The sequence below is a fragment of the Entelurus aequoreus genome, linkage group LG20 (assembly GCF_033978785.1).
Source record: "Entelurus aequoreus isolate RoL-2023_Sb linkage group LG20, RoL_Eaeq_v1.1, whole genome shotgun sequence".
Lineage (NCBI taxonomy): Eukaryota > Metazoa > Chordata > Actinopteri > Syngnathiformes > Syngnathidae > Entelurus > Entelurus aequoreus.
Genome location: NC_084750.1, coordinates 549009 through 575262, shown reverse-complemented (window position 1 = coordinate 575262; position 26254 = coordinate 549009). Strand labels below are relative to the sequence as shown.

At 41.0% G+C, this 26254-nt stretch overlaps 4 protein-coding genes across 7 annotated transcripts in view; 2 read left to right on the top strand and 2 right to left on the bottom strand.

Moving 5' to 3' along the window:
* LOC133635751 (uncharacterized) overlaps positions 1-26254 on the top strand; it is a 283249-nt gene that overhangs the window by 124281 nt on the left and 132714 nt on the right. The gene's annotated exons all lie outside the window — the stretch shown is intronic.
* Positions 1-26254, bottom strand: part of LOC133635752 (zinc finger protein OZF-like) — a 99991-nt gene that overhangs the window by 65529 nt on the left and 8208 nt on the right. The window lies entirely within an intron of this gene.
* LOC133635782 (uncharacterized) lies at positions 662-10598 on the top strand. Of its 3 annotated transcripts, none has more exons than XM_062029063.1 (5): positions 662-700; positions 2576-3321; positions 3400-3600; positions 6547-6757; positions 6835-10598. In XM_062029063.1, the coding sequence occupies exons 2-5, from the start codon at positions 2631-2633 to the stop codon at positions 7088-7090; spliced, it is 1359 nt and encodes a 452-aa protein (XP_061885047.1). In that variant the 5' UTR covers positions 662-700; positions 2576-2630; the 3' UTR covers positions 7091-10598. The 3 variants fall into 3 exon arrangements, with proteins under 3 accessions (XP_061885047.1, XP_061885045.1, XP_061885044.1); XM_062029061.1 differs by having other exon boundaries at positions 687-935; XM_062029060.1 differs by having other exon boundaries at positions 687-3321.
* Positions 13776-20437, bottom strand: LOC133635784 (zinc finger and SCAN domain-containing protein 2-like). Of its 2 annotated transcripts, none has more exons than XM_062029067.1 (3): positions 19857-19946; positions 19045-19288; positions 13776-14935 (listed from the first exon to the last, which is right to left on the bottom strand). In XM_062029067.1, the coding sequence occupies exons 2-3, from the start codon at positions 19286-19288 to the stop codon at positions 13947-13949; spliced, it is 1233 nt and encodes a 410-aa protein (XP_061885051.1). In that variant the 5' UTR covers positions 19857-19946; the 3' UTR covers positions 13776-13946. The 2 variants fall into 2 exon arrangements, with proteins under 2 accessions (XP_061885051.1, XP_061885050.1); XM_062029066.1 differs by lacking the exon at positions 19857-19946 and adding an exon at positions 20290-20437 and having other exon boundaries at positions 13778-14935.

Below are 26254 nucleotides of genomic sequence, written 5' to 3'. Positions count from 1 at the left end.
TCATATTGAAAAATAATCAAATACAGATTTGTTTTTGATTGTCCCTTCTCTCATTTGTTCTGTTCAGTATTTGGCATACAATTTTTGAGTTAAAAAGAGAAATGGTTTTGTTTTCACATTGAAAACTTCATTAAGAGGTGGAGAATGCAATCAAACTGTTATTATGTCTTTTAGGTAAATGTTATATTCATAAATCCAGAGTAGTAGCATACAAACCAAATATGTTTGTGTTTTCTTCTGAATTAAAAAAAATGTACAGATCACTAATAATTACAAAGGAAAACAAAAAGGCCATAACTTCCCACGTTCTAAAAATCACAAAACCAAATAAAATGTAAGTGTATAGCCTGATACTTTTATTTGCTTTTATTTTATTGTAGTGTTATCCGTCGCACGTTATGTTTCTTGTTTTTTTTCTGTTATTTGTTTTTCCTTTATGTCTGTGTGTTCCAACTTCCTGTTAATTTGTTACATACTTGATAATCGTTACTTTAATTTGTTCAATGTTTGCATTATACTGTTATTAAAATAAAGTTTAAAAAAAGACCATCGACCAGCGCCTCTCGGTCACGTGATTGCAACTCGGCACATGCTGCAGTACATACCCCCAGCACAGTAGGTGGCAGTGCGCACCTTGCAAGCTAAGTATACGACCCATGTGCCCTAGTACACCGGAAAAAGGAGAAGAAAGAGAAACAAGGTAGAGGAGTGTGGAAACGCAGAGCGAGATAGTTAACGTGCAGTCTTTAAAGTAAAATTATTTACTTTAAGTATTCAATATTATGTATACTAAAAAGCTAAGGAAGAACATTGTTCAAAGGACGCGTTTTTGAATTTACGTCAGCGCCCACAAACGTGCACTGCGAAGGATGCAGACTCGGCTCATGTTCGGCTGACGTGAGGATGACATCCTACTCGACGGGAGAGGCCCTGTGGTAATTTATTTAACATTTGACCTTTTCCCGCTATCGAGTTCAACAAATAGACCATTTTAGAAGTTGCAGGGTCGCGTCGGTCGTCGACCAGTCTAAGTAGCGACCGCAGGTAGCTGAGCGCGAGGCTGTCCGACGTCGCCATCTTTAGCACGGCGACCAGCGTCACAAGTACAAAAACCCGATCGGCACACGCATGCGCGAAGATTGTCACTTCTTGGACTTGCAATATTTAACGACGGGGCTTTTGCGACGTCACGGTCGCTGGTACTTGAATGTTTTGTATAAAGAAAAAATAAAATAAAAATGAGCAAGGGGTAGATTTAAAAAAACACTTCTGCTATTGTAAAGAATGACACATGGGGGCGCCACTGACTCCCACTCCATAGTTTATTTTCTTAAATGTTGATTTTTTTTTAAACGAGGCATTTACTATAACTCAATATTTATCTGCAGCCTTACAAACATAAACGTTAAAATTGTAAATATTTACTGTAGAAAAAGTATAAAACAAATGTTTTTTTTTGCAATTTAAGGCTGCTGAATACATCGTTAAGGTTTCTGTACGAATCCATCCGGTTTCAAAACACTGTATTTTTTAGATAACGCTTGTTTTGTATGTTATCTTTTATATGGCATTGTTAGTAGTATAAAGATTACAAAAAACATGGTAACTGTATAGGCGGACACAAACATAACTTTTGATTGATTGATTGAAACTTTTATTAGTAGATTGCACAGTACATATTCCGTACAATTGACCACTAAATGGTAACACCCGAATAAGTTTTTCAAGTTGTTTAAGTCGGGGTCCACGCAAATCAATTCATGGTAACTGCCAGAGTGGTGTATAAAGAGAGTATGGCCAACTAAACGTGAGGCGCCATGTTTGCTACCAAGGACGTGTGCGGCTGTGCCCGGATGCATGCGATTGCTGTCATTTTGACGTTAGTTTTTCTGACGAAATAAGCCAAAATAATGTCTGTCTATAGTTCTAAACATACACCAGCTCATAAACTTACAGTAAAACATGTTTTTATTTTGTGAATTTTGTTGCTACGTTCCTGCAGTGTTTGGTGACCAGCAGGCACTGAAACACACATTTTATAACCCACTGTATTTACAATCAGAATCAGAAATACTTTATTAATCCCCAAGGGAAAATTAAGACTCTTTATAAAGTATAAAATATAGCGGGCTGAAGTTCCTGCGCTGTAGGCGCCAATGCGGCGTCTCTATTCATGTATGATGTCTATGGTGACAACCACAGTAGGCCTCTGACGTTGTCATTGCTTGATGGCGACAAAGCCAGCACTTTGCTACAATAAAATAAAAACGTTATTTAGCCCTCGCTTGCGAAACTTTGTTTTGTTGATTGTTGTGTGTAGTCTGAAAAGAGAAAAAAGCAGTTAAGCTACGTGTAGAATATAGTAGTGGGCAATGCATGCTAGGCTAGCTAACATGACCTAGCCAGGGGAGCTGAAGTAGTGCAGGCGTACAATACTGTGTTTAAAATTATGCTTACAAATAACAAAAGTCAACCATTCCACATTCTAAAAGGATCAGCAGTGGAACGTTTAGACAGTATTTGATCACGTGACAACGGCACTTAATGGTGAATTCTACCGCTGTCATTACGCTAGACATCTAGCTCACATGAGGGAGCCGCATTCCCGCCACTGATTGGCCGGGGAGAAGATGTTGGGTCTTCCGCCAGAGCTCTGGGTGTCTGTGTTCGGTTACCTGAGCACGGAGGAAAAGCACGCCGTTCGTTGCTGCTGTAGGGCCTTCAAAAAGCTGGTCGACCACCCGTACCTGTGGAGGAGGTACACGGTGGTGCTGAGGGACCTCGACCGCTACACCTTTGGCTTCTGGGACACTCTGCACCAGCGCAAGCTGACCCGGGTGGCCGTGCGTCACCTTCGACGGAAAGAATGGCAGCGGCTCGTCAAGTTCCTCCCGGCGCTCACCGCCATCGTGTTCGTGGGCGGAGGGCATGTGTACAAGCAGAAGTACCTGCACCCCCTGCTGCAGTTCCCAAACATCAGAGACTTGGGCGTACGGGACACCACCTGGACGGAGCCCGTGCTGGGCACCAGCCTGATCGCCCACCTGAGGGATCGGCTGACACACATGAGCGTGTGCAACGTCAGCCTGACGTGCACCGTCTCCTTCATTCAGGCCGTGTCGCAGCTCAGCAACCTGCGGTACCTGCTCTTCCACCAACAGGGCTACGACCTGGACGAGGTTCGTCCTGTGCCCCTGGAAGACTTCCACCACATGATGATGCACCTGAAGAAGCTCAAACACCTCTCATGGGGAATGAGGGGCAAGCCGCAGGATCCTCTGCCTGACAACTGGCCGAGCCCACCAGATCCTCGGCACCCAGGTAAGCACAATCCTCATGTGATCACGGACACTGATTTCAAGGCAGAGATAAGCAGTTAACTGACTTTACCTTCCTCAGGATCTCAGTACAGCGGCCCAGCTCTGACCACCTTGGAGCTGGAGGTCTACCCTGAGACCATCCTGCCTGAGACAGCCCTGTGGAACTTGACCTCACTCAAGTCACTGACGGTGCGCTACAGGTACTTTCAAGATGGCGTGGATTGTCGCCTAAACTCCTGGCTAAGACCCCTCAAGAACTTGGAGTCTCTCAGCATCATCGGTGAGTTGTTGTCAGGAGGGAACTACACATTGATGAAGATGAACACTCCCTGGTCGGGATGTATATCGTAAGGATTTTATCCATACTGATATCGATATTCTTATCAATACCAGTTTTAATCGCTACTCTTATCGGTAATATATGTAGTGTAAATAGAGATGGGAAAATATGCATTTTTATAACTGTTTTTATTTGATTTATTATTTTCTTTATTATTGCTTCCGTTTTTGTGGTTATTTCAAGCTGATTGTCAGATCGTACGGCCTAGCGATATGGCAAAAAAATAAAAAAAAATAATCGGTTAATATCACCATTTTTTCATATTGTTTTTAACCTGCCAGTTTTAAAGCATCTGTACAAAAAACAAAGTTGATACAATAAATCAACTCACTTTAAAAAGCACAATAACATAATGTACCAATACATTTGCGTTGACTTGTGTACCAGTAAAACAAAGCACACACAACAATGCATCAAATATTTTTTCAACACTTGCGGTCCAACTGTAGCATTGGAAGCTATGAAGCCATCAACTTACCAATGAAGATCTGAGGCCACGTCCACAACTTCTAAGCACTGACATTAGTTAGCACTGTGTTTTTCACACGGCTTTTGGAAGACCGGTAGTCATCAAATTCACAAAAGAAACATATCACCTGACACGTAGAAGTCATTTGGGAACTGTTGGGGTCTGAATTTTGGAGTAAGTTTGGTAGTTTGAAATGGCCGTGTGTCTTGGAGGCAAGCAGAGAGATGGCCCCAGAAGGATGCAGGGCTGCCGGTGCTGGCCCCTGACTGGCTAGTAAACATGATTTCCCTGTTTGCCTCTATTGGAAGTATTATTGTAGCACTATTATTTGCAAATGTGTGTGTGTGTGTGTGTGTGTGTTTGTGTGTTTGCGTGTGTGTGTGTGTGTAATCCAATTCACATGCGTGTGTACTTGTTTGTGTGTGTGTGATCAATCAAATATGCGCGCGTGTTCTAAGTAGTCTATCCCGATTCTAATTTGTCCGTGTTTTTAAAAAAAAAAAAAAAGATGTCCGTATTTCAATCGGCGTGTGTGCCTATTTAGATGTGTGTGAAGCAGGAATCCTCTATTACCGGTAGATGTTTTTTTACACATGAATTTAGCTACACTTCTACAACTCGTCTTTCTGTACAGCGATTTGTGTAAATGCCCTTGCATTTCCTTATACTCACCGCTCGTCAGCGCCTTGCAGTCACTCAAATTATAAAAGTTCATGTTTTAGCAGGAACTTAGTGGTCAGAAGTATTTTTGTATTCAAATAAGTGATCAGTAATTACATAGCAGCTGAAATGATCGCGTTTCCTACTAAATCTTATTAAACATACATTTCTTATTGCAATCAAATAATTTATGCATGAAATAGGATGTTGAACACTCTAGACAATTTGTCTTTTAGTAGTAAGTAAGCAAACAAAGGCTCCTATTTGGTCTGCTGACGTATGCACTAACATATTGTGTCATTTCTCATTCTATTATTTTGTCAAAATTATTAATCTACTTGTTCATTAACTGTTAATATCGGCTTACTTTCTGTTTTAACATGTTCTATCTACACTTATGTTAAAATGTAATAATCACTTATTCTTCTCTTGTTTGATACTTTACAATAGTTTTAGATTATACTCCACATTTTGGTACGGATCCAATACCAAGGAGTTACAGGATCATACATTGGTCGTATTTAAAGGGGAACTGCACTTTTTTTGTAATTTTGCCAATCGTTCACTATCATTATGAAAGACATGACGACGGATGTATTTTTTTAAAGCATTCAAACTCGTCAATAAAAGTCAGCTTACAGGGAGGTCCAAAGGGAGGTCCTCTTTTGGGCCCATAAAATGTTGCCTGTCTATCTGTGTTGGCCCTGCGATGAGATGGCGATTTGTCCAGGGTGTACCCCGCCTTCCGCCCGATTGTAGCTGAGATAGGCTCCAGCACCCCCCGCGACCCCGAAGGGAATAAGCGGTAGAAAATGGATGGATGGGTGGACTGGAATAATAACAAGTATTAGTGATATTGTTATTATAATCGCTAACGCAGACAAACTATTTATAGTGGAGACAGACAGTAGAAGGATGAGGACATATTCTGACAAGTTGGTACAGTGACAGCCATTTAGGACCTGTAACTGGCGAGAACGACACGAAAAGACGTCTTGGCGAGGATTATGAGTCATTCTTCATCTAAATGGGAATATATGAGCATCCAAGCAGTTGGTATACTAATGACAGCAGAAATTGTACAGTAAGTGATGTTTTATTATGTTTGTTGACTCTAACGATGTCTGCAGTGAGTAATAATCAGTAATGTTGTTAAAAAAAAAAAAGCGACTGTCGTGATGCGTTTTTCAAATTAATGCGCTGCGTATGCTTAACATGATCAAAATAGGTAAATATTAAATGTTATTATAAATGTTACTACATTACATAAATACTTACATCATGTATATACAAACTTAATGGAGGTGTTTGGATGTGTTTTACGGGTTTTATAGGCAGAATAGAGCGACTCTAATAGGCTCCATTGTAAGCTGACTTTTGATCACATTTATTTATTATTTAGAATGCATTAAAAAAAATACATCCGTCATGTCTTTCATAATGATTGTGAACGATAGGCAACATTCCAAAAAAAGTGCAGTACTCTGCATATATCCCTACTCCCTGGGCTTGTGGTGGCGAACCTATACTCTTTATATTGTTTCAAGATATTGTTTCATCGCTATGCAGTGTTTTATTGATCTTGAAAATCCTCAAGTATCAGTATCAGCATTGGCCTCTGTAACTTCTTGGTATCGGATCGATACCTACATTTGTAGTATACAGAGCATCCGGAAGCAAGAGATGAATAAGTGCTTATTACATTTGAGTCCTCCTTGTGGGACGTTCTCACCAATGTTTTGTGGTTCCCAAGACAGGCCCGAACTCTCTGGCCGTCTACACGACCACCATTCCCGCCAGCGTGACTAGCCTGACGCTGCGTGTGGCCATCACTCTCAAGGACTTGGACTCAATCGCTCCGAAAGGCCTGTCTCTGGAGCACCTGGACATTGGGCAGAATCGCTCCAACGGCAGCCTGTGTCGCTGCATCCCCACGTTGTTCCCTCAACTCAGGACGCTGCGCATAAGGTGAGCCCCCACCCCCTTGAGTCAGCGGGATCAGACTTTTTACGTCACGTTCTGAGCCCTTCTTTCTCGCCTTCCAGGTTCTTCCATCGGGAGCCGGAGAAGGACTTGCTGAACCTTCACCGCCTGCGGCACTTGGAGCGCCTTGAGCTGCTGGTGGAGCGCTCCTTAATCCTGAGGGGCTACCTGAACGGACACCCGTGGCCTGGACCCTCCGTGCAAGAGCTCATCAACCAGCTGCGGGGGATGTCGGCCAATAGGATTACAGTAGTCACCGCCATGCGCCAGAGAAACCCTCTAAGGGAATGCAACTGTGTGTGGGAGGGAGACCGATGATCCCAGCAGAACTTCTTCGTCTCCAGATTAATTTATGAATTAATCTTGCCTTCTTTTATACTTCCTCCAAATGAGCCGTTTGGAATTTGCTAACATTACTATGCTAGCATGTTAACATTAGTATGCTAACAACTTTTTTAGCTATTTTTCTGAAATGTATGTAGCCAGGTAGGAAAAAAGGAATTGTACAATGTATTTCCGAGAGGACTCCACTAGGGGTCATTGTGGCATCTGGTGTGTTTGCAACTTTGCAAAGGCATAAGACTGTGAATAAGTGAGCGTTGGATGAGAGCCAAGAAAAAGGAAGTTGTGTTTGAACTCGTTGCTTTGAGAGAAACGTGTGTATACTTTTGTTGCTACTCCAAAGGTCATTCGGGAGATTTTGGACAAATATGTGGCGACTTGTCCAGGGTGCACCCCGCCTTCCGTCCAAAAGCAGCTGAGATAGGCTCCAGCACCCACCGCGACCCCGGAAGGGACAAGAGGTAGAAAATGTATCCATCCATCCATCTTCTTCCGCTTATCCAAGGTCGGGTCACGGGGGCAGCAGCCTAAGCAGGGAAGCCCAGACTTCCCTCTCCCCAGCCACTTTGTCCAGCTCCTCCCAGGGGATCCCGAGGCGTTCCCAGACCAGCCGGGGGAGATAGTCTTCCCAAAGTGTCCTGAGTCTACCCCGTGGCCTCCTACCGGTCGGACGTGCCCGAAACACCTCCCCAGAGAGGTGTTCGGGGCATCCTGACCAGATGCCCGAACCACCTCATCTGGCTCGTCTCGATGTGGAGGAGCAGCGGCTTTACTTATGAGCTCCCACCGGATGACAGGGCTTCTCACCCTATCTCTAAGTGAGAGCCCCGCCACCCGGCGGAAGAAATTAATTTTGGCCGCTTGTACCCGTGATCTTGTCCTTTCGGTCATAACCCAAAGCTCATGACCATAGGTGAGGATGGGAACGTAGATCGAACGGTAAATTTAGAGCTTTGCCTTCCGGCTCAGCTCCTTCTTCACCAGAACGGATCGATACAGGGTCCGCATTACTGAAGACGCCGCACCGATCCGCCTGTCGATCTCACAATCCACTCTTCCCTCACTCATGAACAAGACTCTTGAGGTAATTGAACTCCTCCACTTGGGCAAGATCTCCTCCCCAACCCGGAGATGGCACTCCACCCTTTTCCGGGCGAGAACCATGACCTCGGACTTGGAGGTGCTGATTCCCTTCCCAGTCGCTTCACACTCTGCTGAGAACCGATCCAGCGAGAGCTGAAGATCTTGGCCAGATGAAGCCATCAGGACCACATCATCTGCAAAAAGCAGAGACCTAATTCTGCAGCCACCAAACCAGATCCCCTCAACGCCCTGACTGCGCCTAGAAATTCTGTCCATAAAAGTTATGAACAGAATCGGTGACAAAGGGCAGCCTAGGCGGAGTCCAACCCTCACTGGAAACGGGTCCGACTTACCACCGGCAATGCGGACCAAGCTCTGACACTGATCATACAGGGAGCGGACCACCACAATCAGACAGTCCGTTACCCCATACTCTGAGCACTCCCCACAGGACTTCCCGGGGTACACTGTCGAATGCTTTCTCCAAGTCTAAAAGCACATGTAGACTGGTTGGGCAAACTCCCATGCACCCTCAAGAACCCTGCAGAGAGTATAGAGCTGGTCCACAGTTCCACGACCAGGACGAAAACCACACTGTTCCTCCTGAGTCCGAGGTTCGACTATCCGGCGTAGCCTCCTCTCCAGTACACCTGAATAGACCTTACCGGGAAGGCTGAGGAAAATGGATGACTGGCACTCTATTTTCTCTAAATTCTAGTAGTACCAAAATGTGTTGCCTGGCAAAATCGTTATCATTTGGAATTTGATGTCTGCAACATGTTCAAAAAAAGCTGGCACAAGTGGCAAAAAAGACTGAGAAAGTTGAGGAATGCTCATCAAACACATATTTGGAACATTCAACAGGTGAACAGGCTAATTGGGAACAGGTGGGTGCCATGATTGGGTATAAAAGAAGCTTCCATGAAATGCTCCGTCATTCACAAACAAGGATGAGGCGAGGGTCACCACTTTGTGAACAAATGCGTGAACAACATTTCTCAACAAGCTATAGCAAGAAATTTAGGGATTTCACCATCAATGGTCCGTAATATCAAAAGGTTCAGAGAATCTGGAGAAATCACTGCACGTAAGCGATGATATTACGGACCTTCGATCCATCTTACGAAAAGCGACATCAGTGTGTGAAGGATATCACCACAGAACACTTCAGAAAACCACTGTCAGTAACTACAGTTCGTTGCTACATCTGGAAGTGCAAGTTAAAACTACTATGCAAAGCCAAAGCCATTTATCAACAACACCCAGAAACGCCGCCGGCTTCGCTGGGCCCGAGCTCATCTAAGATGGACTGATACAAAGTGGAAAAGTGTTCTGTGGTCTGACGAGTCAACATTTCAATTTTTTTGGGAAACGTGGACGTTGTGTCCTCCGGAACAGAGAGGAAAAGAATTATCCGGATTGTTCTAGGTGCAAAGTTCAAAAGCCAGCATATGTGATGGTATGGTATGGGGGTGTATTGGTGCCCAAGGCATGGGTAACTTGCACATTTGTGTTGGCACCAATAATGCTGAAAGGTACATACAGGTTTTGGAGCAACAGATGTTGCCATCCAAGCAATGTTATCATGGACGCCCCTGCTTATTTCAGCAAGACAATGCCAAGCCACGTGTTACAACACCGTGGCTTCATAGTGAAAGAGTGCGGGTACTAGACTGGCCTGCCTGTGGTCGAGACCTGTCTCCCATTGAAAATGTGTGGCGCAGTATGAAGCCTAAAATACCACAATGGAGACCCCGAACTGTTGAACAACTTAAGCTGTACATCAAGCAAGAATGGGAAATAATTCCACCTGAAAAGCTTCAAAAATTGGTCTCCTCAGTTCCCAAAATGTTTACTGGGTGTTGCTAAAAGGAAAGGCCATGTAACACAGTGGTAAAAATGCTCCTGTGCACACTTTTTTTGAATGTGTTGCTGCGATTAAATTCTAAGTTCATTAATATTTGCAAAAAAAAAATTAAGTTTCTCAGTTCGAACATTAAATATATTGTCTTTGAAGTCTATTCAATTGAATATATGTTGAAAAGGATTTGCAAATCATTGTATTGTTTTTATTTACGATTTACACAACGTGCCAACTTCACTGGTTTTGGGTTTTGTACAACCACCTTTCTCCCAAAGCTACGAGTTCACTCACATTTATGTCAGAGTGATACGACTAGTTGACACATGAAAGCTGTTGGCCTTCTAGTATGCTAACATTAAAATGCTAACTTTTATAGCCTCTGAATATTTTACCTTTCACATCCTGGCTCCAATGATTCAGACTTATTTTTTTCCCAACCTCCCAATTTTTTTTTTTTAAAGAACTGTTTTATTGGAGCTTTGTACTGTAAAGTACTCTTGAATAAAGTTGGTAAGATACTAGAATCAATGTGTCAAAATTTCATTTACCCTGTGAGCCTAATACTCAAATTAGTAAAAACTGTCATTAAAAAGGAAAAAACACCCATAAGAACCCTGGCAGTGTGTGTGTGCATGTAAAATGCGTTCTGTAGTAAAAAAACAAAGTTTTGGCCAAGTGTATTTTAATTAACAATCAAAGTCTATTTAAAAACTCCTCCAACTGCCCAGCTTGTTGAAAATTGTCCTCAAAGTGTTTTAGTCTTTCTTTGGCTTCGTCACTCTGATTCTTGGTGAGATAGTGGGCAAGGAGTTGTTTCTCACTGTTTCAACGATTAACTAAAAAAGGTGTTACTTAACTTAATGAACATTTCATAAATATCTGAGTCTACAAAGCAGTTTACCTCCAGTCATAGTCTGGTCCCTGTTCCTATATTTGTAAGTTTGCGTATTATTTGGCCTTCTCAAGGGAAACTGTACATCTGCAAGGACATGGACTGTTGCCTGTTGTGTTAAAGGAGACCTGCACTATCATTCACAATACTTACGTGAGACAACACACGTTCTTCAGTTTTTTTTGCATTCTAACTCATAAATAAATGTTAGCAAGAGTCAGCTACCAATGGCACGAGTGGGTTTTGCCCTATTTAGCTGATAAAGCGCTGTAAAAAAAAAACATCCATCAATGTTTTGTATACAAGTGTAATGTAACAGGCACATTCATAATATCGTGTAATATTTACGGATTTTAGTCATCACAACCGTAAGGAGGCGTATTAAATGCAAATGTTTATTTACTTCAACAACAACACTACTAATCATGGCAGACTTCTTGAGGGACAAGGAAGACTACTTTGGGACAAATGATGATCCAGAACCTTATAGGATGAGCTACAAGTTGTAAAGTATGGTTCTATAGTCCATATTGTCTGTTATGCTATGGCGACATCTTGTGGTTTAGTTTGCTCACTACAAGTGTTGCAGGTTGATCTGGAATTTCCTTTTGCTTCGTGCTTTGAACCTAATATAAAAGTTCCGTTCCATTTCCTTGTCGTCAATAGCTTTATTTTTTCTCACATGATTTTGTCATTGTTCTCTCCAAGCAACATTTTTTTTTGTTTCTCACAAATTCCTAGGTAAATTCACCAAAACGTCACTATGGAGTTTTTGAGTCTGTTCAGCTAATTGGAGAGCTAGTTTTAGCATTAACATGTCTTGCAAAACTACTTGTCCATAGTAGTTACACCCAGTTTGGAGAGTTAAAGAAGGAACTCTGACATAGTATTAATAACAACTCACAAAGTGTTGATTTAACCCAAGTTGGTGAGTTATGATGTGTATTTCTGGTCTTGTCATCCTCGTCCAGACAGAGGGGTGACACGGCAGTGTGGCTGGATCAAAAGAGACGCTTTACTGAACCAAAAGTTGCTTTATTACAAGCGAGTGTCATTATACAGGACCGCAGTTCCTGGAGGAGGCCAGGTCAAAAATTAGGCACTCCTACCTTGGAGATGCCAAAACATCAGCTTCTATATTCCTATCTCCTGTCTATGTGTGTGTGCTGGGTCAGGAGAGCGCATCCTGACCATAATCTGTACTCAAACTTGAAGGTTTGCTTTCTCTAAGATGAATATGAACATTCACCATAGGTAGAACATAATGAGTTAATTAATACACTTCAGTACAAAAATAAACTTGCTTGGTTCGTCAATAGACAGCATGAAGTTCAAGTGTCCAAAGCTTTCAATAGCGTCCAATTGTGCTCAACAATGCGTTTAATAACGTCCAAAGTCTCCTATAAAGCATCTGTAACGGTGCAATACAGCGTGTTACAGCGGTCAACAAAAATTATGGTCACTCAGCTGAACTTTCTTTCTTTCTAGTTCATTAACATGAACCATGTTCAACTAATGGGGCTCTCCTCTCTGCTCTGACTGCAGCTGGGACTGCTGCGCGAGGCTACTGTCAACCTGACCGCCTGTGAGGAGAAGCTCATGAATATTATTTTCACACCTTTCCTCTTGTTTCACTTCATCCATTGACATTTCTACAAGTACATTCACAATTTTTGAATATTGGCTGCTGATATTAATATTCTTCTATCGTTTAGCATATTTCACTTTGTTCATTTCTTTTGTTACGCTCAAATGAACTGAATGAAAGTGGTCTTTAATTATTTATATATAATTATGTATATAATAACCTTCCATTCTTCATCTTCATTACTGCTTGATTTAGCTCCCATTTTATTTTATCCAGAGAGAACTTGACCATAAAAAGATGGCTAACATAAATAAACTGTCACTTAACTTCAATAAAATTAAATATATAATATTTGTTATTATAGATTAACTAAGCTGGACACTATATAAATATCATATAAAGAAGAAATACCCAAAATGACTACTATATTGAATAGAACAAAATACATACTCATAAATATTAACTACATTTATTGTACACAACTTGTGTTAAAGTATACATTGTTTATTACATTAAGGTCTGGGGACATGAAAAACAAATCACAAAATTGTTTTCATACAGAGTAATAAAGATAATTAATAGAATGTATTATGAAGACCCAACCAATGATTCACAAAGTCACCTATTTAAAAGTAAATGATCTTGTATAAAACACAACTGCTCAAATGATGTACAAAAATAATAATGTGCTTCCAGAAGATGCTTCAGATGTGAACCAGTAAATATGAACTAAGAGGGATTATGTGTACTAAAAGCAAAGGTATGAACACATGTAAAACAAATATGTATATCATATAAAATATTTCATCTATGGAATCATTCACAATTAGAAATGAAAATATCTAACACTTCATTATGTCAAAAACATATAAAACATTACTGTGAATAGGCACAAAAGTGAATTATGAATATATATATATATATATATATATATATATGTCTTAATTAGATTATCCAAAAAATAGTGCTCGATACCGTGGTAGAGCGTAATATGTATGTGTGGGAAAAAAAATCACAAGACTATTTCATCTCTACAGGCCTGTTTCATGAGGGTTTTCCTCAATCCTCAGGAGGATTGAGGAAAACCCTCATGAAACAGGCCTGTAGAGATGAAATAGTCTTGTGATTTTTTTTCCCACACATACATATATATATATATATATATATATATATATATATATATATATATATATATATATACATATATATATATATACACATACATACATACATATATATATATATAATGTTAATTGTATGTCACATATATTTTGTGCTGTTTACGCTCACCTTTTCACATTGTTCTGTTTATTTTTAAATAAATGTACACAATGTTCAACATTAATGCATGTGCTTGACTGAATAAAAGAGTCAAAGTTGACAGTTGATTTCAAATCCTGCAGCTTCATTTGCTGCTGCTGTTCTCACCAGCACACTTGTGTTTCTTACACTCGTACTTATAAGAGAATCTTTCATCGCACACACTGCAACTGTACACCATCTTACCAGTATGTGTTCTCATGTGTACTACAAGTCTTGATTGATCACAAAAACTTTTGGTGCAGCTTGGACAGGAATATGGTTTTTCACCAGTGTGTATTCTCATGTGTACTTTTAAATGCTGATTTTGTACAAAATCTTTACCGCAGATTGTACAGGAAAAAGGCTTTTCTCCAGTGTGTATTCTTGTGTGGCTTTTCAAACCATGCCTTTGTGTAAAACCTTTACTACAGACTGAACAAGAGAAAGGTTTTTCTCCAATGTGTATTTTCATGTGTACTTTTAAATATTGACCGGTTATAAAGCCTTTACCACATTCTGAGCAGGAGAATGGTTTTTCTCCGGTGTGTATTCTTGTGTGTACTTTCAGACGACAATGGTATTTGTAAGTTTTGTCACAGTAAGAACATTTCAAACGTGTGTTGTCAGTGTGACATGTCTTATCAGCTTTAGAGTCTTCATCCTCAGTGTCAGGAGAGTGTGACGTTGTGTCCTTACTATCTGATAGTGGAGCTAAGAGCTTGTCTGCTTGTGATCCTCCACAGTGGTCTCCATCCGCTTCTGTTGTCATGTGTTGAGTTGAGCTGCTGCTTGGAGGCTCCACCACTCTCTTTTCCTCACTTTCATCTTTGACCTCATCATCTTCACTCTTTACAATCACACCAGTCACTGGGAACTCCTCCAACCATTCAAGATGCTCTCCCTCCTGACTGATTCTGTGTTCTCCCTCTTCCTCTTTAAGGTGGGGGGTCAGTGGGTCCTCCTCTTCCTTTTTAACGGGGGGAGTCTGTGACGCTTCGTCTTCCTCTTTAAAGTGGGAGGGCTGGGGCTCCTCCTGCTCCATCCTAAAGATCCACTCCTGTTGCTCAGGGAGAAGATCTTTTTCACAGACCTCTGCAGGACACAAGAAGACAAACACACGCTTTGGAAAAGTCCAGCTTTGCTCAGTCACATGGGACATTCAATACATTTACATAAGGAAAAAACAGGTTATCGTATAAACTGGCCCGAAATCTCTCAAATACAACCCTAGCGAGGGACTAACACGCTGCTCTTTACAACATTATTTACAGGAAAACACGACCAAGCCGGTGGGGGATCTTTTTACCGGGGATGGGCGATATGTTCACTACTTCTCAAAATAAGAATATTAGTGAGGGGAGAATGTAAGAAAATGTGGCCCTCAGAACAATTTAAAGAGCCCTAGTTTACACCAACAAGCATACAAGCTATAGAAGATGAAATAAGTCAATATTTTTTTAAGTATATGATCAAATAAAAGCCGATCCGTGTAATAAGTAACAGAAGAGGAAACTTTCATAAAAAGACGCAGGCTCATCCCAGTGGAGAGAAACCTATAAACAGCCAGTCTTTGACACTAACTTTTTTGTATATAAAAATTGAATTAAAACAAAGTAAAAAATAATACGAGTATGTTTTGTTGGTCAATTAGTCTGTAGACAGCAATGATAAATAGTGGTAGATCACAAGGACGTCGTTATTCATAATTAGTGAAAATTATAATCATGTGAAAATCTGTGAAATCAAACATCCTTTACATAAACAACAATGACAATTATTGATATGTAAACCAAACATTTAAAAATCACTCACTGTGTAGTTTGTATGACAGTAAATAGTCAAAGCCGTTCACCAAAAATAGCGATCTTTTGAAATATCTCACTCTCTGATGATCACAGTGATGTTGCTAGATATGCATCCTGCACTCCTGACAAATTCAAATCTGAAATTTGTGTAGCTCAGGGTTCTCAAACTCGCCGGCCAATCGCAGCCCTCGAGGCGATATTGTCTGGCCCCCACCTTAATATGAAACTTTAATGTTAGTGCGGCCCGCAAGTTTTATATGAATAGACTTAGACAAACTTTAATGATCCACAAGGGAAATTGTTCCACACAGTAGCTCAGTTACAAAGGATGGAAAGGATAATGCACACACGGGCACAAAAAGAGGGCAAAAACAAAAAGTATAAAGTAGACTAAAAATGTACCGTAGTACATTTTTCTTTAACATGCCACTTAATAGTGTTGTGTGCGGTGCTGAACGAACATACCAATCACGGTGGGGTAAACGGCTTTCGGGGGCGAGACAACGATGCAAGCAGAGAAACATTTCTAAATGAGTGAAAGTTACAGCAGCATTGCCTGGGAGTTTTTTTCCGTGCCTGGCTAACTCGTTTCTATTGGGCACACACGGACATTCGTCCCACAGCGCTGCGTTCACAACACTTAAAAAAACACAGCGGAACGTTATACGTATTTATCTCTCTCTGACCAAATAATTTAAAGTGATTAAAGTACTTGAAAAATTCTAAAAAAAAGTGTTTTGTACAATAAGCAGCAACAGTTGAAAATATGCCAAAATGATACAAAATAATAATATATGTTATTAATAATAATAACACAGATTTTAAAAATAAATATCTATACATTTTGGAGCCTTTTTAAAGAAAATCGTATCAGAGCAAATAATGCAACTAATACAATGACGCTATGCTGACCCCCATTTTGATCTGAACGTGTGATCGGTTTAGAATATTCCGAATGGCGTGTTTACATGGAGCATTTTTATTCCGGTGTCGCTCACTGCAGGTGACCCACATGATGTATGCCAGGAGACTTTTCATTGTTAACGTTTTGTGTGCATCATGATTCATTTGAAATATAAACGGGACGATATAGACATCCCATTAATCGTTATCCAAGTGAGAGCAGATGTTGTACAGTAAGTGATTGTTTTATTATGTTGATAGTTTGTATATGTTGTTTAGCACTTAGCAATACTGCTTCATGATGCTTAGTGTTTCAATAAAGCTGCATCTGTTTAGCACAGAGCTTCTAAAACTTGAAGATCATCCTCCTTATATTCAGGATCAAAAATAGAAGTTTCTGGATCATCATTTGTCCCAAAGTAATCGTTGTTGGCTCTCACAAAGTCTGCATGATATTCATTGTTGTTGTTGAAGGGATTTGTGGTTCCTCCTCTAGGTCATACGATTACATGTCTGGCTTCCTCATTATGTCTCATAATGGCTCGGGAATCTCAGTGAGATTGATACTATTTTGATCATTTTTATTTATCTGTAAACTTTGTGAGTATTTTGGTGTCATACATCAGATATATACTGTATGATAAAGGCTTCAATATAGAGGCAACTTGCTTTTCGACTTCACTAGTACTTCAAAATCCTTTCATTTTCTCAAAAATGGACAGTGCACTTTACAACCCGGTGCGCCAAATGTACGGATTAATTCTGCTTGTGCTTACCGACCTGGAAGCAATTTTATTTGGTACATGGCAGTCAAACATTAGATACGTGTGGACCGCAGGTTGACGCCTGTTCAATAACTGACGCTAGCAAGTACTCGTAAGCAAGCAACACCAAAAGGCTGATGTTCCATTGAGAATATAGATTACACACGGCGCTTAAAAATCTGTCAAAATGTTTTAGTAAAACATTGGTAAGCTACGAAGCCACACCGGTTGATGGATTGTCAGAGCATTACGGCTACCGTAGTCAGACGTACTGTGCTTCAACATACAGTATTATTATAGTGTGTGTAAAGGACCCCAAAATGGCACCTTTTAGGAGACATACTATCTGGAGTTTTGTTTGGCAATATTATGCAAAACCAACTTTTCTTACCTTCTCATGTATGTTTGGGATCTGCATAAGCCCCAAACATTTGCACGCGTCCGCCACTGTAGTCCGAACCGTAGTCAATAAGCTCCTCCTTTTTCTCTATCTTCCCTTTGTGGGACATTCATCCTCCACTGTTGCCATTTCTAATACAAAGTAACGTAAAGTTCTAACTTTTATCTGTCAGTAGACTCGCTATGTGCCTGTGATCATTCACACGTTCATTTCATCTCGTATTGACTATTGCAATTCTCTCTTCACTCTTTTCAACAAGTCAACGCTAAAGAGACTCCAGACGGTACAAAATGCAGCTGCCAGACTTTTGACCGGTGCACCCAGAACAGCCCATATCACCCCTATTTTATCCAGTCTTCATTGGCTTCCAGTCAAATTCCGCATTGAGTTTAAGATTTTAGTCCTGACTTTCCGTGCGTTGCATGGTGGGGCCCCTCAGTACATCACTGACTTGTTATGCCCCTACTCTTCAGGGCGCAGCCTCCGGTCTTCAGGTCAGGGTCTTCTAAAGATCCCCAAAACTCACTTGTGGAGACCTGGCATTCCAGGCTATAGCTCACAGACTCTGGAACAACTTGCACCAGTCCCTCCGTGATCTTGACACTTTTAAAAAACATTTGAAAACTTCTCTTTTTAGTAAAGCTTTTAGTTAATGCACCTTTTAGCTATCATTTTTAATCCACTTTGTATCCTTTTTATGATGTTGCCCCTGTTGTTTTAGTTGAATTGTTGTTTTACTTCACCTCTGTTTTGTACAACGCTTTGTGATTTTATCTGTGAAAAGTGCTTCATAAATAAAATGTACTTACTTACTTCGTTCATGCAACCAACCTTCCTTCCATATTTCTACTTTCTTCTGACATTGAAGAAAATAAAATATTGGACGTGTTATGGAACGCATTTTTTATTGATATCAATTGTGTGTCTTTCGCAAAAAACATTGATATCGTTTTATCGCACTACTTGTTTCAAGATGGTGGACACGGGGCCCGTCCGTGCCATCGGGCGCTTCAGGCAGGCCTAATCCTGCCGTCGGCCCTGCTGGGACTCGCCACCAGTAGCTTCTGCCCATGTGACTGCTCCTGTCTAGCAAAGGTGGTAATAAACTAATCCTCCAGCAGGTTTCAGTACAGAAACCTTGTTACAACTTTTACTTCCTTGAGATCACAAGTACCCAAACTTTTCACCTCCAAGAGTCAGAGCGAAAATAAATTAACACAGCGATTTTGAGGCCTTTGGCAAGACAAACAGAAATACTCAGCAGGCCATATTTTTATCTATTTATATATTTGATCTAATATCTAAAAATATAATATCTGTTTTGCTTACTAGGACTGTGATGAAGCTGTGAGGACCCAGGTGGTTTGTCTTTATGGTCTTCAGTCTTCACAGAGACACCAGTCAGTGGAAACTTGGTAAGATCAGCCTCCTCCTGCCCTAGAAGACACTCATCCTCCTGACTGATCCACACTTCCTCTTCTTCCTCCTTAACATGGGGGACCTGTGGCTCATCTTGCTTCAAAGAGGAGCCCCCTCTCTGCTGAAGGGGATCTGCTTCTTGACGACCGTTCATCTGTTAGACATTTGTAAGACAACACAAATAAACTTTAGCTCAGGCATGTCAAATATTATTTAGTCCATCAAATATAATATTTTACAAGTGGATTGACAGAATTTAGAAAGTCCTTCTGCACATGGAATTAACATAATTTAGTGATTATTATTAATTGATCTTGTTTTCTACAATTACAGTAATTATTGATACAAGATGAGCAGCGGCCACACAGACCATCTTTTAACAGCACATAAAAAACAGCCTACTGGGATTTTAATATCTTCATCGCTCCATTAAGTCAATCTGAAAGCAACATTTTTTTTTAAATCAACAGAAAACAAACAGAAGTGCAGTGTGCATGTGTAACCAGTGACAGCTAGTGTGGCTGTGCATGTTGGTTAAACATCACTCACACATGAAGAAATGTGCTGGAATAAGAATATTTGGGCACCTCATGATTCAATTACAAAACAATAATTGATGCATGTTTAATTTGTGTTCAATTTATTGAATCACCTTTTCATATTTAACATTGAATTAATTAAACTTGTACTTTTGTCTCACTGAATGAGCATTGATCACTTGCCGTTGCATGGCTTATATATTAGAGCGGCCGTGTCAGCAACTTGAGGGTTTCAAGTTCGATCCCAGCTTCCGCCATCCTAGTCACTTCCGTTGTGTCCTTGAGCAATGTGAATGTGGAATGTGGAAATAGCGTCTAAGCACTTTGAGTACCTTGAATGTAGAAAAGCGCTATACAAGTATAACCCATTACTTCATCCAGTCTAAAATTACGAGACCGAGATATTTTCATATATATTTAATGATGTTAAGCGTGACTGCACGATGGAAAATAGTAATTTAAATTATTAAATAACACAATTATCCTAGATAACTGTTTCAATAATGCTTGCATTTGCTACATAGGCCTGATAGCAGGCTAACGATAGCACGTTAGCTTCGAACAACATCTCGGGTAAATAACAGAAATAATTACAAATATATATAATTTACATTACCTCATTAGCCGCATGTACTTAAGAGACGTCAAATATTTGATTTCAATTGTTACACCAGCAACTGTGCCTTTTTTGTTCTGTAGCTTGACGAGGTAGTGGTGCACCAATCATTAATGTCCAAAGTAAACATATGCTGCCCAGCAATCGTTCCCATCTTGAACCGGTCGTCTACTCCTCAGAAAGAAGCAGAGAGAAGAAGATGCCAGAGCATTGTGCTGAATATTCTTGTGCAAATCGGTGAACCATGAAAAACAGGGCACACAGGATTACTTTTCACAAGTGAGAGTGGACATTACTATTGGTTATATTTTGTAAATGGAAGATTATTGCACGGTATGTATGGCCACCAGTGAAATTACTTTCCCACAATGCATTGCCGATATTCACATTAAAGGGCGGAAGTTAGTGAAACGCTAATTGTCTCCGATAATTTATCACATATAATTCATAATACCGACGACGTGTGCTCTTGTTAACTGTCGCAATCAAGGTGGAGTAAATAAAACAAGCTCGTATCGCATTCCTAAGGTTATTTCTGGACAGGAATAAACGACCAAAAATAAGAAGGCGAGCATGGACTGCTACAATCAACCGAGATGTGACGTGCTGACGACTTCCTGTTGGTTCGGGTCATTGCAGGTAAAACATTTTGTAAGTAAAAAATAATGTAAAATAGATAACAGCCTCACTTTGCATTAACTTGATGTGCCTGGTGGAAGAACTTTGATGGTAATTGTATTAATAAAAATGGTACTCACTTTTCTTATCCGAACTGTAACCTCCACATAAAACAAAAGTGAAGTGACATGAGAACAGTATTCTCTCAATTCTGCCTTAAAGTTAAAGTTAAAGTACCACTGATAGTCACACACACACACACACACACACACACACACACACACACACACACACACACACACACACACACACACACACACACACACACACACACACACACACACACACACACACACACACACACACACACACACACACACTAGGTGTGGTGAAATTACCCTCTGCATTTGACCCATCCTCTTGTTCCACCCCCTGGAAGGTGAGGGGAGGAGTGAGCAGCAGTGGTGGCCGCGCTCGGGAATCATTTTGGTGATTAACCCCCAATTCCAACCCTTGATGCTGAGTGCCAAGCAGGGAGGTGTGACAATCATTGGTACTTTAACTTTAACTTAATGGGTCCCATTTTTATAGTTTTTGGTATGACTCGAGTCACAGTGTGCTGAGATGACCTTATATTGGTTATCCGTGATTATCCAGCATGTCAAACTTGGGTCGGATCATTTCTGAGAGTCCATTACGCTAGACTGGCTTGAGGACACGATGTCGACTGGGTTTATACAGCTAAACAAAAACGTCACGAACATATCCACAAACACATCCACAGCCTTAGCTCTCCTGACTCCTATAATTTAGAATGTCTTTCAAAGTGTAAAATGGGCTGGGTTGAACAATTAGGTAGTTCATAAAGTCTGGGTATGAGACACCATTACAGCTGTTTGCTCCTTATAACGACGAAGGGACTTCTTATCTAATGACTCACAGTATGTCTCCATCGTATCACAGCCGCTGCAATGTTATTTTCCACTGAATGGTTCGGAAATAGTATGTGTAGCGCTATTGTGAACGATGACGATCGTGTTTCATCTGACAGCAGAACTTTCCTCCAGTAGGTCTTATCTTTGTCCATGTGATGTCAGAAGAAACAAAAATTGAGCTGTTTGGCCACAGTACCCAGCAATATGTTTGGAGGAGAAAAAGTGAGGCCTGTAATCCCAGGAACACCATGCCTACCATCAAGCATGGTGGTGATAGTATTATGCTCTGGGCCTGTTTTGCTGCCAATGAAACTGGTGCTTTAAATGGGACAATGAAAAAGGAAGATTACCTCCAAATTATTCAGGACAACCTAAAATCATCAGCCTGGAGGTTGGGTCTTGGGCGCAGTTGGGTGTTCCAACAGGACAATGACCCCAAACACATGTCAAAAGTGGTAAAGGAATGGCTAAATCATGCTAGAATTAAGGTTTTAGAATGGCCTTCCCAAAGTCCTGACTTAAACGTGTGGACAATGCTGAAAAAACAAGTCCATGTCAGAAAACCAACCAATTTAGCTAAACTGCACCAATTTTGTCAAGAGGAGTGGTCAAAAATTCAACCAGAAGCTTGCCAGATGCTTTACTTTGAGCTCCCCCCGGATGGCAGAGCTTCTCACCCTATCTCTAAGGGGGAGCCCCGCCACCCGGCGGAGGAAACTCATTTCGGCCGCTTGTACCTGTGATCTTGTCCTTTCGGCCATAACCCAAAACTCATGACCATAGGTGAGGATGGGAACATAGATCGACCGGTAAATTGAAAGCTTTGCCTTCCGGCTCAGCTCCTTCTTCACCACAACAGATCGATACAGCGTCCGCATTACTGAAGACGCCGCACTGATCCGCCTGTCGATCTCACGATCCACTCTTCCCTCACTTGTGAACAAGACTCCGAGGTACTTGAACTCCTCCACTTGGAGCAGGGTCTCCTCCGCAACCCGGAGATGGCACTCCACCCTTTTCCGGGCGAGAACCATGGACTCGGACTTGGAGGTGCCGATTCTCATCCCAGTCGCTTCACACTCAGCTGCGAACCGATCCAGTGAGAGCTGAAGATCTATATATAATAATAATATATATATATATATATATATATATATATATATATATATATATATATATATATATATATATATATATATATATATATGTATATATTAATAATAAATAGAGCTAGAACTATGTCCACAACACGTTTAGAACATGTTGTTTGATCAGTAAAATTCTGTGAGGGGTTTAGGGAGAGAGTGTGCATGGATTTGCAGGTGGACCTGAAGCAGACCTTGTCAATGAAGGAGGTGGCCCAGCTTGTAGATGATACATTTGGTTATGCCTTTGCTTGAAGGCCATCAACATCTTGAAAGATTGTGTTTGATAATCGCTCCAGGTGATGTCATTCATGAGCATGGTTTCATGAAAGCTGAGGTCAGCAAAGTGGCAAAACATGTTTTCTATTTCCCCAAATTCCTGATTTACCTGGAATTTCTTCCCATTGTCAATGAAATAGCAATATACACACTTCTGCATATCCCACATTTCTCATCCGATTTGAATTGTTCCGCCAACCACACACTTCACTCACCTTGCAAGTATGCTAACTTAACTGTTAACATACTTGTGAGAAAGTTAGCATGACAGTATGCCTGCAATGTTCTGAAGTGCTCTTTGGATCGTTCTCGCTTGCCCAATGGACTGAAAAGTTAAACAGGAAAAAAAAACATTAGTACTGTTGGCAAGTCCAAGTATTTGGACCTACTGTAGGCCAGGTGAGCAATTGGATCTCAGTGACGTCAAAGTCTGTGGCTTTCTCCTTCATCGGTCTCTGTTTCAGTGCCATGTTCTTGTTATCTTTCAGCTTGGCATTGCAGAGGAGCTCGTTCTCTCGTTACAAGTCGTGTAGGTCAGTGAGGTCCACAGAGGCCTTCCTCTTCTCTTTTCTTTGATTGTGGAGTGGGGTATAGCTCCTGATGATGATGATGGTGATGATGATGATAATGATGATGCTTGTGTGGATGGTGCAGCCGGATCTTTTTCATCTTGTTCTTGGTTTTGAAGAGGAAGAGAGGGAAAAAAAAACAGAGCGACAGCTATTCTGATTGGGTGGAGCTACAGCCATTCTCCCAATGTACCCGATAAGAACATGAGGAAGGAAGAGGGAGAGGAAAAAAAGGCCAATCTCAAACTGCCACACTGAAAAAGAGCAGTTTGCGACTAGGAAAAAAAAAATCTAAGCAAACCTAAGCACGTATGAGTACATACAAACCTCGTTTCCATATGAGTTGGGAAATTGTGTTGGATGTAAATATTAACGGAATACAATGATTTGCAAATCCTTTTCAACCCATATTCAATTGAATGCACTACAAAGACAAGATATTTGATGTTCAAACTCATAAACTTTTTTTTTTTTTTGCGAATAATAATTAACTTAGTATTTCATGGCTGCAACACGTGCCAAAGTAGTTGGGAAAGGGCATGTTCACCACTGTGTTACATGGCCTTTCCTTTTAACAACACTCAGTAAATGTTTGGGAACTGAGGAGACACATTTTTTATGCTTCTCAGGTGGAATTCTTTCCCATTCTTGCTTGATGCACAGCTTAAGTTGTTCAACAGTCCGGGGGTCTCCGTTGTGGTATTTTAGGCTTCATAATGCGCCACACATTTTAAATGGGAGACAGGTCTGGACTACAGGCAGGCCAGTCTAGTACCCGCACTCTTTTACTATGAAGCCACGTTGATGTAACACGTGGCTTGGCATTGTCTTGCTGAAATAAGGAGGGGCGTCCATGGTAACGTTGCTTGGATGGCAACATATGTTGCTCCAAAACCTGTATGTACCTTTCAGCATTAATGGTGCCTTCACAGATGTGTAAGTTACCCATGTCTTGGGCACTAATACACCCCCATACCATCACAGATGCTGGCTTTTGAACTTTGCGCCTATAACAATCCGGATGGTTCTTTTCCTCTTTGGTCCGGAGGACACGATGTCCACAGTTTCCAAAAACAATTTGAAATGTGGACTCGTCAGACCACAGAACACTTTTCCACTTTGTATCAGTCCATCTTAGATGAGCTCAGGCCCAGCGAAGCCGACAGCTTTTCTGGGTGTTGTTGATAAACGGTTTTCGCCTTGCATAGGAGAGTTTTAACTTGCACTTACAGATGTAGCGACCAACTGTAGTTACTGACAGTGGGTTTCTGAAGTGTTCCTGAGCCTATGTGGTGATATCCTTTACACACTGATGTCGCTTGTTGATGCAGTACAGCCTGAGGGATCGAAGGTCACGGGCTTAGCTGCTTACGTGCAGTGATATCTCCAGATTCTCTGAACCCTTTGATGATATTACGGACCGTAGATGGTGAAATCCCTAAATTCCTTGCAATAGCTGGTTGAAAAAGGTTTTTCTTAAACTGTTCAACAATTTGCTCATGCATTTGTTGACAAAGTGGTGACCCTCGCCCCATCCTTGTTTGTGAATGACTGAGCATTTCATGGAAGCTACTTTTATACCCAAACATGGCACCCACCTGTTCCAAATTTGCCTGTTCACCTGTGGGAGATTCCAAATAAGTGTTTGATGAGCATTCCTCAACTTTATCATTATTTATTGCCTCCTTTCCCAACTTCTTTGTCACGTGTTGCTGGCATCAAATTCTAAAGTTAATGATTATTTGCACAAAAAAAAATGTTTATCAGTTTGAACATCAAATATGTTGTCTGTGTAGCATATTCAACTGAATATGGGTTGAAAATGATTTGCAAATCATTGTATTCCGTTTATATTTACATCTAACACAATTTCCCAACTCACATTTCTGTCTTGCCTCTTGGTGAGGGTGGTCGCATTTTTCCCTGCTCCTCCTCCTTCCCGCTTGCTTTCTTGTGTCCTTGTCTTTGTCTAAACTTTTTGAAGCCTCTTTTCTTGAGCTGTCCTCAAATCTAAACATCAAAATGAATTTGATCAACTGGACTCTCGACGCAATTGACACAGTCTTTTCGACAAGGAAAAGAGGTTCGGGGGAGCCTGGCTGCCCTGATGGAACCATTGCTGCGGGGTACGTGAGAGATTCCTGGAATACTTGGAGAATCATGTGCCTCTCAGTCCTTTCCATCGAGGACGTGGAAGACATCTACCTATTTGGAGCTGTGATCGCAGGGCATTTGCTGATTGGGCTGGGCATTGCTCTGGTGTATCGTCAAATTCGGAAGACGATGGCAGCCACTCAAGGGGCCAACAGGCTGTTCAACGCAATGGAAGGATTGGGTCGTGCTGTGGGATCACAGACTGGAGCAATTGCTGATTTGAATCGCAAGGTGGATTCTATCTTGATGAAGTTAGAGAAAGAAT